We start from the raw sequence: 14,716 nt of genomic DNA on the forward strand, positions 1-14,716 counted from the left end.
TTAATTGAAATATTGCTATAGACTAAGAGATCTTGCAGTCATTAAAAAATCATCTTGTAGAAGACTTTTAACAATCTAAGAAACATTATGTAACATATTTCTAGGAGGAAATATAAACTACAAAGCATTAAATGATAAATTTTACCTTAAAAGGGATTATGTAATATATATGTATATAATAACAATAATAATAAATAGCTAATATTTATTGAGACTTACTATATGCCAGGCACTGTTCTAAGCACTGTGCATATAGCATCTCATTTAATTCCCACAACAACTCTGAGGTGGACACTGCTATTATTCCCATTCTACAGATTAGAAAACACATCAATACAGCATATGTGCACACATAGATATGTCATACTCTCAGATTTTAAGCATTTAGGTTAATATTTTTCTCTGTTTTCTCTTCATATTCCACATTTCTTATTGAAAATATATTAGTTTTAGAAGTTAAACTTGAAAACTTAAAAACTTATCTTTTCCAGAGTCTATTAGCACAATATTTTGATCTATGTTAGGAAATACTCTAGTACAGAATAACCACTAATCTGATTTCCACTTAGATGGATCCTTTCCAACTTTCCCTGGCCACACAAATGCCTGGTCTCTCCCTCCATGTGTCTAAATTTTGACCCGGTAAGATCACTTCAAGCCTCATCTCTTCTCTGAAATCTTTTCAGATATTCTTCCTTTAATTCCTGTTGCGCTTATAAATAGCATCTCATAGCACCATACTTATTTTTTCTCAAATTATTTCCTTTATATTAGCTTTGACTCCTCAGCTGGATGCCAAGTTTCTTACACACTATTTCTCACCTTTTTGCTTTGTTTTGTCTTACTCCCATTACTTCCAGTACTGGCCCTATGCCAAGTGTTGAATAAATACTTGATTATTGACTGACAGATATTCTTTAAATAACATGATTATAGCATAATAGGACCTTTCTGAAAATTATGATTTATTCATCAAAATAATGAACTGATTCTAGTGATGGAAACTGATACGCTGTAGAAAAGAGAAGATTCATTTTAATAAGTGAGTTAATAAGTATCCATCATTTCAATTAACTTAGCATGAAATTGGATTTTTCCCATAAAACCCCCAATATTAGCAATATCTCTGAAATAAACTCCATAAGATGATCCTACATCATTCTAATCAAAAGATAATTAAAACATGAGCTAGAGAACCAACTTGAGCCACAAAATATATAACGGCAGTATTGTGTTACAATCCATAAAATACAATAACTTTAATCCATGGTGACAAAAAATAGTTGAATAAATAAATGTGGGAGAAAAAATAACTTTTCTTTACAGAAGAATTCTGAATAATAAATGTAAAATGAATGAGGAAAATAGGAAGTCACCATTAGGCAAACACCATAGTAGTAATTGTTACGGGCAAGATATGCCAAAGGATGCTAACTAAAATCAGTTGGTGAAAGTCTGCGGAGACACACTACAGTCTCAAAAAATGACCATCAACAATATTTTTTCATGACAAAAGGGAAACTAACAACTCTACAGGGCAAAAACAAGGCAGAAGAAACATGACAGACACCACCTTGACTATGTGTTCAGGTCAGTAAGACATATCAACATCATGTAGCCCAGATGTGATACACTGACAAAGGTATAATATCACTTCGGCAGTCTTCTTTCCAAAAACACATAACTTCAGTCTAATCAGGAGAAAACCTGAGACAAACCAAACTGAGGGACTTTCTAAAAAATAACTGATCATTACTTTTCAAAGTGTCCAGATCATGAAAGACAAGGAAGGTGTGTGAAATTGTCACTGTGGAGAAAAATCAAGGAAATGAGACAACTAAGTGTAAGAAAGGATTCTAGCTTGGATCTTGGAAGAGAAAACGGACACTAGTAGAGAAACTGATGAAATTAGAATGAGACCTATCCTTTAGATCAGAGGGTGACTAACTCTGGCCCAAAGGCCAAAGCTGGGCTGTCCCTGTTTTTTTAAATAAAGTTTTATTGGAAAACAGTCATCATCATTCATTTTACATATTATCTATGGCTACTTTCTTGCACTACTAGCAGAACTGAGTGGCTGTGATAGAGGCCATAAGTCCTGCAAAGTCTAAAATGTCCCCTAGCTCAAAAAAAGTGAGGGTGCCTGGGTGGCTCAGTAACTTAGGTATCAGACCCTTAATCTCTGCTCAGGTCTTTTTTTTTTTAAGATTTTATTTATTTGTTCATGAGAGACACAGAGAGAGAGGCAGAGACACAGGCAGAGGGAGAAGCGGGCTCCACACAGGGAGCCTGGTGTGGGACTCGATCCCAGGACTCCAGGATCACTCCTTGGGCTGAAGGCAGACGCTAAACTGCTGAGCCACCCAGGGATCCTCTGCTCAGGTCTTCTTGATCTTGGAATCATGAGTTCAAGTCCTGCACTGGGCTGCATGCTGGGCATACTTAAAAAAAATAAATAACAAATATAACATAACATAACATAACATAACATAACATAACATAACATAACATAACATAACATAAGATGTTTGCTATCTCAGGACTAGTACCGGGGTGAGACAAGCAGAACACCTAGATTTAAAGAGGTACTCTCTCTTTCTTAGGTTTCTGCACGTGCACAACCCTAAGAGTTAGTGCCTCCTTAAATGTTGTGTCCTAAGTGCCTTGCATGCCTCACCCTAGTCCTGACTCTATCTGGTCCTTTACAAAAAAAAAAAAATGCTTGCTGGCCCATGGTTAACACTATTGTGCCAAAGCTAATTTTCTGATTTGTATTCTTTTACTGTGCATGATAACTCTAAATATAATGTTAATATTAAGGGAAGCTGGATGCATATATATACACATATAGAAACTCTGTAATATTTTTGCAACTTTTCTATAAATCAAAAATTACTCAAATAGATGGAGCACAGAGGATTTTTAGAGTAGTGAAACTATTATGTATGATAAATGTCATTATACACTTGTCCAAACATATAGAATGTACAACCCCAAGAGTGAACCATAATGCAAACTATGGACTTTGCATGACAGTAATGTGTCAGTGTAGGTTCATCAGTTGTAACAAGTGAACCACTCTAGTAGAGATGTTGATAACAGCGAGGCTATGCATGAGTGGAGGGAAGAAGTATAGGGGAAAGCTCTATGACTTTTGCGCAATTTTGCTATGAATCTAAAACTACTCTTAAAAAGTCTATTAAAGGGACACCTTGGTGGCTCAGTCAGTTAAGCGTCTGCCTCCAGCTCAGGTCATTACCCCAGGGTCCTGAGATCGAGCCCTACATTAGGCAACCAAGCCTGCTTCTCCCTCTACCCCCTGCTTATGCTATCTTTCCCAAATAAATAAATTAAATATTTTTTAAGTCAATTAAAAATCATTTAATGGGGAGGTCCCTGGGTGGCCCAGTCAGTTAAACGTCTGTCTTGGGCTCAGATTGTGATATTGGGGTCCTGGGATCCCCCTGTGTTGGGCTCCCTGCTCAGCGGGGACTCTGTTTCTCTCTCTTCTCTGCCTGCCACTCCCCTGCTTGTGCTCTCTCTCTCTCTGTCAAATAGAAAAAAATATTTATTAATTTTTTTAAAGATTTTATTCATTTATTCATGAGAGACAGAGAGGCAGAGACATAGGCAGAGGGAGAAGCAGGCTCCCCAGAGGGAGCCTGATGCAGGACTTAATCCCAGGACCCAAGGATCACGACCTGAACCAAAGTAGATGCTTAACTGCTGAGCCACCCAGGCATCCCAATAAATAAAATCTTTTTTTAAAAAAAGTCATGTGCAGTCCAGGTGGCTCAGCAGTTTAGGGCTGCCTTCAGCCCAGGGCGTGATCCTGGAGGCCTGGGATCAAGTCCCACGTTGGGTTCCCTGCATGGACCCTGCTTCACCCTCTGCCTGTGTCTCTGCACCTCTGTGTGTGTGTGTGTGTGTGTCCCTCATGAATAAATAAAATCTTTAAAAATAAATAAATAAATAAATAAATAAATAAATAAATAAATAAATAAATAAATAATCTTTAAAAGTCATTTGGAGAAACCTGACTGGCTCAATTGGTAGAGCATACGACTCTTGAGCTTGAGGTCATAAGTTCAAGCCTCAGGTTGGGCATCAAGCTTACTGCACAAAAAAAAAAAAAAAAAAAAAAAATTTAACAGAAAATATTCATTGAAATGTCAATTATAGAATAGTCCAAATTTACAAGGTTCTAAGTCTACAATTACTGTGAGGCCAAAATCACCCACATACACAACTTACTATGTCCCAGGCACTGTTATAAGCATGTTATTTATCATATATCATTTAATCCCCATAACAACTCTATGAGATGGGTACTATTATTACCCCCATTTGCAGATTAGGAAACAAAGGCATAGAAAAGTTAAACCATTTTCCCAAGGTTACATAACTAGTAAACAGTAAGACTTAAACCCAGGTGGCCTAAAAAAAAATAATAAACCCAGGTGGTCTGAAGTCAATAAGAAAGAGAACTAGAAACAAAAAATAAGTATCTCGGGGATCCCTGGTGGCGCAGCGGTTTGGCGCCTGCCTTTGGCCCAGGGCGCGATCCTGGAGACCCCGGATCGAATCCCACATCAGGCTCCCGGTGCATGGAGCCTGCTTCTCCCTCTGCCTATGTCTCTGCCTCTCTCTCTCTCTCTCTGTGACTATCATAAATAAATAAAAATTAAAAAAAAAAATAAGTATCTCCATTTATCAAGTTTATGCTCAATTTTCAAGTCTGTGAAATCTTGAAATCAAGATGCCTTATCATTGCTACTGAAATGGTGACCAAATATCAAAAAATCAAGTAAGATATAAACCAGAGAAGATGCTTTACACCACTGGTGTGTGGTGTATGCATTAGTAAAGACTTTAGATTTTATAACATGTGTCTTTTGTGTAAAATCTAGTTCAAGGCAAAAAAAGCTGACTAACTTGAAATCAACCTTCTCCAGTAAATGTTTTTGAAATGAGGGTATGTTGTTTTCTACTCAACAGTGTGGAAATCCTCATGGGATTTATATATGTCATTTCTTCAATTTTCAACAGAAGCTTGAAATTGTAAGAACTATATACTAGAGGAAGCTGGGTGGCTCAGTCGGTTAAGAGTCTGCGGTTAAGAGTCTGCCTTCAGCTCAGGTCATGATACCAGAGTCCTGGGGTGAAGTCCCGGGTCTGGCTCCCCATTTGGCTGGAAGTCTGCTTCTTCCTCTGCCTCTCTCCCACTCATGCTTATTCTCTCTCTCTCTCTCTCTCTCTCTCCATTTGCTCTCTCAAATAAATAAACAAAATCTTTTTTTAAAAAAATCAGAAAAAAGAACTATATACTAAAGCAAAAGTATTATATGTGTGTCTACACAGTTGTTATAAATAGAATCAAAATATTAAGTTGCTTTGAAACTATAACTGCTAAATTGCTTTTGAGTATGAATAGTTCTGGTCAACTTTTTAAAGCATCAAATCAAGGAATATTTGAAGTAAAAGAAACCATCCAATACAAATCAAGTAAAGGAAATGTCACACTAAATATTCAAAAAATGGAATTAAAATATTTTTAGGGGGGCTGGCCTGACTCAGTCAGTAGAGCATGTGACTCTTAATTTTGGAGGTGAGTTCAAGCCCCACACCGGGTGTAGAGATTACTTACAAATAAAAAAAATTTAAGATTTTATTTATTTATTTGACAGAGAGCACAAGAAGGGAGAGCAGCAGTCAGAGGGAGAGGGAGCAGCAGGCTCCTTGCTCAGGGAACTCAATTGCAGGGTTCAATCCCAGGATGCTGGGTTCATGACCTGAGCTGATGGCAGACACTTAGCTGACTGAGTCACCCAGTCAAATAAATGACTTTAAATGATTTTAAATATTTAAAATATTTTTAAATGGGAAAGATATATATGAAAAAAGGGGAAAGATACATATAAAAGGAATTGACAAAATTGTGACAGATCATTTCATTTTAAATAACTGATTGTAATCCTAAACATGCTATGTCATTGACAGAATCAGTAAAGAAGGAATAGCAAGACAATGCTTTCATTCTCCTTTTACTATATGCCACAGTACATACATGGAAGTATGACATAATTGGTAACTAAATTGCTGGCTATAATGAAAGAGACTGTTATAAACATTATTCATAAACAATAGGATTTTTTTTAGTCTATTCAAAACTAATCCTCCTTCTTTGTAGACTGAGTAAACAATAATATAACTATAAAAGACTGACTAAAAGGGTCTAGAGATTTATTATGGGGATATAATGACCCTTATTTTATAACTCAGCATGACAATGGTTTTTAATCCAAATTGTGAAGCTTATCAAGGTAAATTACGTTTCTTTGATTTTAAAAATCTTCAAAAATTATTTGGCAATAGTACAATTCATAACACAGATGGTAAAAATTGTAATAAATGTTCTCCATTGCTATAAGTAAATCACCACCAAAGTAAACAAGAATAACATATTATCCTAAAGAAGAAATATGCAACTAAAAGAGTATTATAACCTGGGCTGTGTGTGTGTGTGTGTGTGTGTGTGTGTGTATTTAACTACAAGATACTTAATATAGGGCAGCCCCGGTGGCACAGCAGTTTGGCGCCACCTGCAGCGCAGTATGTGATCCTGGAGACCCGGGATCGAGTCCCATGTTGGGCTCCTTGCATGGAGCCTGCTTCTCCCTCTGCCTGTGTCTCTGCCTCTCTCTCTGTGTGTCTCTCATGAATAAATAAATAAAATCTTTAAAAAAAAAAAAAGATACTTAAGATAACTCCCTCAGTGTGATGAAGATAGAGATTTTAATCCTTTACATCCAACGTCACATCCTATTTTCCATACAAAATTAAGCACATTTTGTTACTAAACTCTAGCCTTATGAAACAAAGATAAATAAAAAAGTATTTTGCTTTAAAATATTTTAATATTAATAGCTGGGAGTGGCCAACGGCCTGCAGAGCAACATGCCTAAGTTTTATTGTGACTACTGCGACACATACCTCACCCATGACTCTCCATCTGTGAGAAAGACACACTGCAGTGGTAGGAAACACAAAGAGAATGTGAAAGACTACTATCAGAAATGGATGGAAGAGCAGGCTCAGAGCCTGATCGACAAAACAACCGCTGCATTTCAACAAGGAACGATACCTCCTACTCCATTCTCTGCTCCTCCTCCTGAAGGGGCAATGATCCCACCTCCCCCCAGTCTCCCGGGTCCTCCTCGCCCTGGTATGATGCCAGCCCCCCATATGGGGGGCCCTCCCATGATGCCAATGATGGGCCCTCCTCCTCCTGGGATGATGCCAGTGGGACCTGGTTCTCAGCATGGGCCTCCTGCTCACCTTTCCTACAACTCCGAACAAACGCTTAGTGCTCCTGGAATGAGGCCACCTATGGGAGGCCATATGCCAATGATGCCTGGGCCCCCAATGATGAGACCTCCTGCTCGTCCCATGATGGTGCCCACTCGGCCAGGAATGACTCAACCAGACAGATAAGGAGAGACAGGAACCTCTTTATATTCATTTTATATTACTTGTTCTACTTCACCAGGAGATCATGGTGCTGTGACTCTGGGTGTTTTCTAACAGCATGACAAGGAAGACTTGCTTCCCCTTCCTATTGAGAATAGTTTTTGCAGGGGAGTAGTGAGACAAAGAAAAGGCAATTTTCATTTGTATTGTGAAATGTGAAAATAAAATTGTCAACTGTTTTAGTTAAAAAATATATATTTTTTTTAATATTAATAGCTATATTTTAGTATTAAATTAAACATTTTAATAATTATTATATAAAATATATCTAATAATTGAAATGTACTTCTTACTCATCTCAATAGTATTTAAAACATTGAAAAACTAGGAATAAATGAAATATTTAACATTAAGGGAATAATCAATTGTAATACAACAATAAAGTGAAATGTTTAGCATTAAAATATTTATGAAGAGTGTTTAATAACATGGAAATGTTATGATGTTGTAACATTATAAATGTTATAATGTTATAATGTTAGTGGATAAAAAGCCAGAATCAACAAGTAACATATGTTATCTTCCCAAACATGTCTTAAAAAATATATATATATATAGGAAAAACACTGAAGATTAATAAACAAAACATTAATTAATAAACAAAATATTAATAGTGTTACCTTTGGGAAATAGAATTATAGGAGTTTTCCATAATTTAAAAAACTTTAGCAACCTTCATCATTGTCTATGTGACCCTTTAAAGACATTATTTCAATGTAGATCAAGTGAACAACTACAGCATTTTCACGCATTGTGTTTCAGAAATCACCCTTTTAAGTAACTTCTCTCACATGATTTTAAAATGTTAACATAAAAGGATGTTTCTTGATTTATATAATTTAACTGCTCATATAAAAATACATATTTTAATTAAACATTTTAAAAACACTAATTACTATAAAATTATATTTCAAAAAAAAGAAAATTATATTTCATCTCAATTTTGGTATAAATTACCATAACAAAGCTATAGCTTATGTATTCTGTGAAATATTGCCAACAACATTACAATAAAATTTCAAATACATATTTTTTAGTGTATTTGAAATAAGTCTATGGCCATGTGCCAGAATACACATACTCAATCAGAAACATCTATAAAATCACAAAAGGACATTATCCAAATAAAGACCCAAGCTTTAAACCCTTAACTGTCTCTAAGCCAAATGTGCTTTAAAATAATATAAGGTTAGGTTTTTAGGCAATGTGACTAAAAGTACAGAGTTACAACCTTAAATAAAAACTTGAAAAAGAACAGCATTATCCACTGTCTTACCGAAGACAGTTCATCACATCCTAGTAGCATGTAGTAATCTTCAGTGTCTTCTGACCTGTAATTCAGAATTGCATCCATTTCGGTTACTAAATCAGCTTCTCTTCCCTCTGAAATAAGAGACAGAATAAGCTGTGAATTAATCAGAAAAGCCTTTTTAAATCTGGTTCTCAGCAGCACGTTCCAAACAGCAGTAACTAGATTTAAGGCTGGCCACAGTCAATACACCATATGTCATCCTAGACCTTTGTAAACTCTACCCTTCATTGGCTGTTTGCAGAAGAGAAAAGAACAGGCCACGTGCCTACCTGTTGCAATGCTGTCTGGGATCTGTAGTTTGAGTTTATGTAAATAATGCATTTGAACCATTCTTTTTTTTTTTTTTTTTTTTTTTAAGATTTCATTTAACTTGAGAGCGAGAGAGAAAGCACAAGCAGGGGGGAGCAACAGAGGGAGAAGGAGAAGCAGACCCCTGCTAAGCAGAGAGCCCGACACAGGTCTTGATCCCAAGACCCTGAAATCATGATCTGAGCCAAGGGTAGACACTTAACCAACTGAGCCACCCAGGCACCCTGAAACATTCATTTTATGGGTTGACAAAGTCTATCCATTTTTATGTACTCCCCAAATTAGCCATTTCTCCATTTCTTTTTTTTTTTAAGATTGTATTTATTTATTCATGAGAGACACACACAGAGAGAGGCAGAGACATAGGCAGAGGGAGAAGCAGGCTCCTCGCAGGGAACCCGATGTGGGAACTCAATCCCCGGAACCCAGGATCACAACCCGAGCCAAAGGCAGCTCAACCACTAAACCACCTAGTGCCCCTCCATTTCTTGTATATTTTTATCTTTTTTCCTTTATTTTTTTAAGAGATAGAAGAAAATTCGAAGCAATACAATAAAACTCTCAGAATTTGTTAAATCTGGGTAGTGGGTGTTTTTCTGAGACTATTTTAGACTATTTCATAATGTTTTAAATAGTTTAAGCATAGAAGGAAGTAGACAAGGAGAAAAAATTCTCAATCATTTGATAGTGTGTTCATTAAACAAATATTTATTGAGAACCTGTTCTGTGTCCAGTGTGATTGTGGGAAAAGGTGTAGTAAGTCAGTTGGTTCTTAACAAGCTTACATTTTGTTGGAGGAAGACAGACAAGAAACATGCAAACAAACAAGATCAATTAAAATAGTGATTTATACTATGAAGGAAATAAAATAGGGCAGTAAGAAGAAGAACTGTATGATGACCAGGTTTGGTTCACTGTACCTTTGCTCCTGAGCTGGTTCTCTCCAGACTCAAAAGTGTGTCTGGTGCAAAGTGTGTTCAGGGAATATGTTTCAGTTCACTGTGGCCCTAGGATACACAGGTCAGATCTAGGATTTAGAGAAGGTGAGTAGTCACAGACGGAACATTTTAACCATCTTAACCCTTTAAACATTACCTTGAAAAAAGAAATGTTTTCATGGAGCTCACCTATATGCATCTTCTTTAAAATTTATTTTGGAAAAGAAATAAAGCACTGAAGCACCATTCTTACAAAACCTTCATTATATATCCTCTCTTACTAAATTTCTGTATGGAATTTTAAAATAAAGGATAGCTATTTCTGTTTTGGAAACTTTACATCCCTTGGGGTATTTAGACGCTTATTTGGAAATCACAAAATGCTGATTAGAATAACTAACAGCTGAGTGAAGTAAGTCAGTCGGAGAAGGACAAACATTATATGTTCTCATTCATTTGGGGAATATAAATAATAGTGAAAGGGAATATAAGGGAAGGGAGAAGAAATGTGTGGGAAATATCAGAAAGGGAGACAGAACGTAAAGACTGCTAACTCTGGGAAATGAACTAGGGGTGGTAGAAGGGGAGGAGGGCGGGGGGTGGGAGTGAATGGGTGACGGGCACTGGGGATTATTCTGTATGTTAGTAAATTGAACACCAATAAAAAAAATTTTTAAAAATCTAAAAAAAATAGAATAACTAACAAACAGCCTTCAAATAATGTAAAGTTGCTGCTATGGAAAATAGGGTAGTAAGTCCTCAAAAAATTAAACATAGAATTACCATATGATGCAGCAATTCCACTTCTGGTTATTTATCCAAAAAAATTGAAAGCAAGGACTTGAGCAGGTATTTGCACACCCATGTTCATAGTATCATTATTCACAACAGCCAAAAGATAGAAACAACCCAAGTGTCTGAAACAGGAAAAAATAAAACACAATATAGCAGTGCCTGGGTGCTCAGTCAGTTCAAAAGCATTTGCCTTCGGCTCAGGTCAGGATCCCAGGGTCCTGGGTTCAAACCCCGAGTCGGACTCCCTGCTCAGAGGGGAGTCTGCTTCCCCTTCTCCCCCTGCCGCTCGCCATGCTTGTGCTCTCTCTCTTTGTTAAATAAATAAATAAAATCCTTCAAAAAATAAAATGATGTAGAAACATACATAATATCTGGGAAATGTTCATATTCCAATTTTTTGGTGAAAAAAATTTACAAACCAGTATGTATTATGTAAAAACTCACTGAGCACGAAGACTCAGTGGGTAAAAGTCTTACCTCAATCTAAACAGGAAAAATAGGGCAGCCCAGGTGGCTCAGTGGTTTAGCGCCACCTTCAGCCCAGGGCCTGCTCCTGGAGGCCAGGGATCCAGTCCCACGTCAGGCTCCCTGCATGGAGCCTGCTTCTCCCTCTGCCTGTGTCTCTGCCTCTTTTCTCTCTGTGTGTATCTCATGTATAAATACATAAAATCTTTTAATAAATAAATAAATAAATAAATAAATAAATGGAAAAATATAAAACTAAAAATTTTAAATATGTATGGTACAATATCAGTTTTATAAATATGTTATGTATATTGATAAAATATGAAAAAGCATATATACCAAAACAGACCATTATCACTACATAATGGGGTCACAGATAGCTTACATTTTATTCTTCTTACTCATCTCCATTTGCTAAGATAAACATGTATTATTCTTTTAATTAAAAAGGAGCAATAAAAATAAAAATTAAAAAGGAGCAATAAAAAACAAATCAGTAAAAACTGCAAAATGCCAAACATCACACAGCTATTTACAGACTTAATAGAAATGACAATTCAGAGTTTGTTCTTCAGGTGGTTTGATTTAGTTTGGTTTGTTGCATTCCCCACTGCAGCTATGTAGTTAGTCAATTTACTCATCCTGGGAAGCTAACATTGTGCTGTAGAGTTGACAAAGAATAAAATGATCTCTGCCATCACAGGGCGGCCCCTCTCTCAGGTATCTGGACTACTATCCATTCCAACCGGTACGTCCAATTGTTGTATCTTGGGAAAGACTCCTTGCTTACAGGAATCATAATGCAAGGTAAACAATGCCAAACCCTTCTCCTTATTCCTAAATGATATTTATACTCCAGAACTTCTTTTAAGGGTAAAGTATTGCACTGCTATATCCACACTAAAGCTGTGATCAAAAATAGCAAAATAGCATGGGGCGCCTGGGTGGCTCAGGTCATTCTCAGGGTCCTGAGATAGAGCCCTCCATTGGGCTTTCTGTTCAACGGGGAGTCTGCTTCTCCCTCTCCCTCTGTGCACTTTCTCTCTCTCATATGCATGCGCTCTCTCTCTCAAGTAAATAAATAAATATTTTTTAAAAAATAACAAAATGGCAAAAATATACCATGTACTATGTAGAATACACCATATACCATAGACCTCAATAAGCCAACTCTAAGTTCCATCAAAAGACAATCCAAAAAAATTAAGTAAGTTTGAGTCCAAATATGTATATATATTACATACAATTATTATAGTGCCTATATTATAATCAAATGCCTACACATAATACTTTCATTATTTAGTTACATACAAAATGATCAAATGATCTCACAATTTTTTTTGATCTCACAATATTTAACTTTTAAAATTTCCTTTAACTTACATGTTTTAAATCATATATTATGAAATAAATGTAAGTTTACAAGTACAAGGCATCTACCTTTTTTTCTAGAGGATGATATTGGGGGCAGCCTGGGTGGCTCAGTGGTTTAGCGCTGCCTTCAGTCCAGGGTGTGATCTTGGAGACCCAGGATTGAGTCCCACGTAGGGCTCCCTGCATGAAGCCCGCTTCTCCCCCTGCCTGTGTCTGTGTCTCTCATGAATAAATAAATAAAATCTTTAAAAATAAATAAATAAAAAATAAAGGATGATATTTGGAAAAACTTTGCCTTATATCTGAACATACATGATACTTTTTCAATTTGGGAATCCTACTTCAATAATTCTCATGTTTTAAAATCATTTTCATAAATTTTTTCTCTTAAGTTATATATTATTTAGAAAAGTTTTCATTCCTTATTTTAATAAATATTAGCAGTCTTTTGGGGCATTGTTCAGAAAAAGTAATAATACAAGATAACCAGATATTCTGAGAATAGTTGGAGTGCCACTTATTTATTTCTACTCTTTCCCAAAATTAACCTCCAAACCTGCCATGGCATCTCATTATAGGGTTTGTTTTTATTTTTTTTAATTTTTATTTATTTATGATAGTCACAGAGAGAGAAAGAGAGAGAGGCAGAGGCATAGGCAGAGGGAGAAGCAGGCTCCATGCACCGGGAGCCCGATGTGGGATTCGATTCCGGGTCTCCAGGATCGCGCCCTGGGCCAAAGGCAGGCGCCAAACCGCTGCACCACCCAGGGATCCCTAGGGTTTGTTTTTAATGCTCATTGGGGTTTTCTCCCCAACAAAGGTAACAAAAATCATGTTGGGACCTCTGGTTAGTATTTGGAGAAATGATAAATGATAAAGCTAGAACCATTTCTCCTTATGCCAAAATAAATTACATACAATCAAATAACCCAGAAGCCATAGAAAAATTAACCAATATGAGTATATCATTTTCTTTTTAAGTAGCCTCCACACCCAGCATGGAGCCCAACTCGGAGCTTGAGCTCACAACGGTGCGATCAAGACCTAAGCTGATATCAAGAGTCCATGGCCTTAACCAACTGAGGCACCCAGACCCTCCAATGTGAGTATATCAATAGTAAGTGCATTTTTGTGGCAAAAAAAAAAAAGAAAAAACCAGCAAAATCAGAAAGTTAACAATGTGCAAGGAGAACAATTTCATAATTCTCAGACAAAAGACTAACTTCCTTAATTTACAAAAAGTGCAAACAAATTAGTAAGAAAAAAACTAACAACCCAGTAGAAAATTGGGCCGAGAATATGGATACTTTTAGAAATATAGATGGCCAATATACATTAAGAGTATCACCTCATTTATAACTATGAAACTGCTAATCAAAAGAAAATAAATTGTTCACCTTTCAGGAAAGTGGAATTTGTAAAGTTTGATAATACCCAACACTAGTGAAAAAGTAAACACACTCATACATTAATGGATAAGAGTGTATATTGGCACAATTTGGCAAATTGGTGGTAATTAAGATTTATAAAGCTGTATCTTCTTAACCAGGCAATTTTGTCTCCATGAATTTACCCTGTGGATTTACACCAAAATATGTTCAAGGTGATCACTGCAACATTCTTTGCAACAGAAAAAAATCAGAAACAACTAAAATATCCCTCGATGGACCGGAGAAGAAGATGGCAGTAGATGAATAAATTATGGTATTTGCAGAATAAACTACTATACAGTCATTAAAAAGAGTAAGATAGCTTTCTCTGCAAGTACGGAAAGATCTTCTAAGATGGATTATCAAATGAAAAGGGAAGTTTGAGAAGCATATTATAGCATTATCACTTTTGTGCAATTATACATATTGCACCTTATATCTTCTTTTAAAGCTGGTGTTTGGGACGCGTGGGTGGTTCAGTGGTTGAGCGTCTGCCCTCCACCCACGGCGTGATCCTGGAGACCCGGGATTGAACCCCACGTCGGGCTCCCTGCATGGAACGT

At 36.5% G+C, this 14,716-nt stretch overlaps 2 protein-coding genes across 5 annotated transcripts in view; one reads left to right on the plus strand and one right to left on the minus strand.

Annotated features, from left to right (window-relative positions):
• Nucleotides 1–14,716, minus strand: part of DNAJC12 (DnaJ heat shock protein family (Hsp40) member C12) — a 50,544-nt gene that overhangs the window by 35,346 nt on the left and 482 nt on the right. The window contains exons 2-3 of one of the 4 annotated variants that reach the window (XM_038534080.1): nt 10,072–10,178; nt 8,807–8,913 (exon numbers count right to left, since the gene is read on the minus strand). In XM_038534080.1, the coding sequence (XP_038390008.1) occupies nt 8,807–8,884 (78 nt within the window). In that variant the 5' untranslated portion in view covers nt 8,885–8,913; nt 10,072–10,178. Of the gene's footprint in view, nt 1–8,806; nt 9,043–10,071; nt 10,179–14,716 lie in introns of those variants that run through there. The other 3 variants (XM_038534081.1, XM_038534079.1, XM_038534077.1) reach the window with 3 other exon arrangements.
• On the plus strand, nt 6,934–7,654 carry LOC102153257 (U1 small nuclear ribonucleoprotein C-like). The gene has a single exon (XM_038534082.1). The coding sequence runs from the start codon at nt 6,958–6,960 to the stop codon at nt 7,492–7,494; it is 537 nt and encodes a 178-aa protein (XP_038390010.1). The 5' UTR covers nt 6,934–6,957; the 3' UTR covers nt 7,495–7,654.

The sequence above is a fragment of the Canis lupus genome, chromosome 4 (genome assembly GCF_011100685.1).
Source record: "Canis lupus familiaris isolate Mischka breed German Shepherd chromosome 4, alternate assembly UU_Cfam_GSD_1.0, whole genome shotgun sequence".
NCBI lineage: Eukaryota > Metazoa > Chordata > Mammalia > Carnivora > Canidae > Canis > Canis lupus.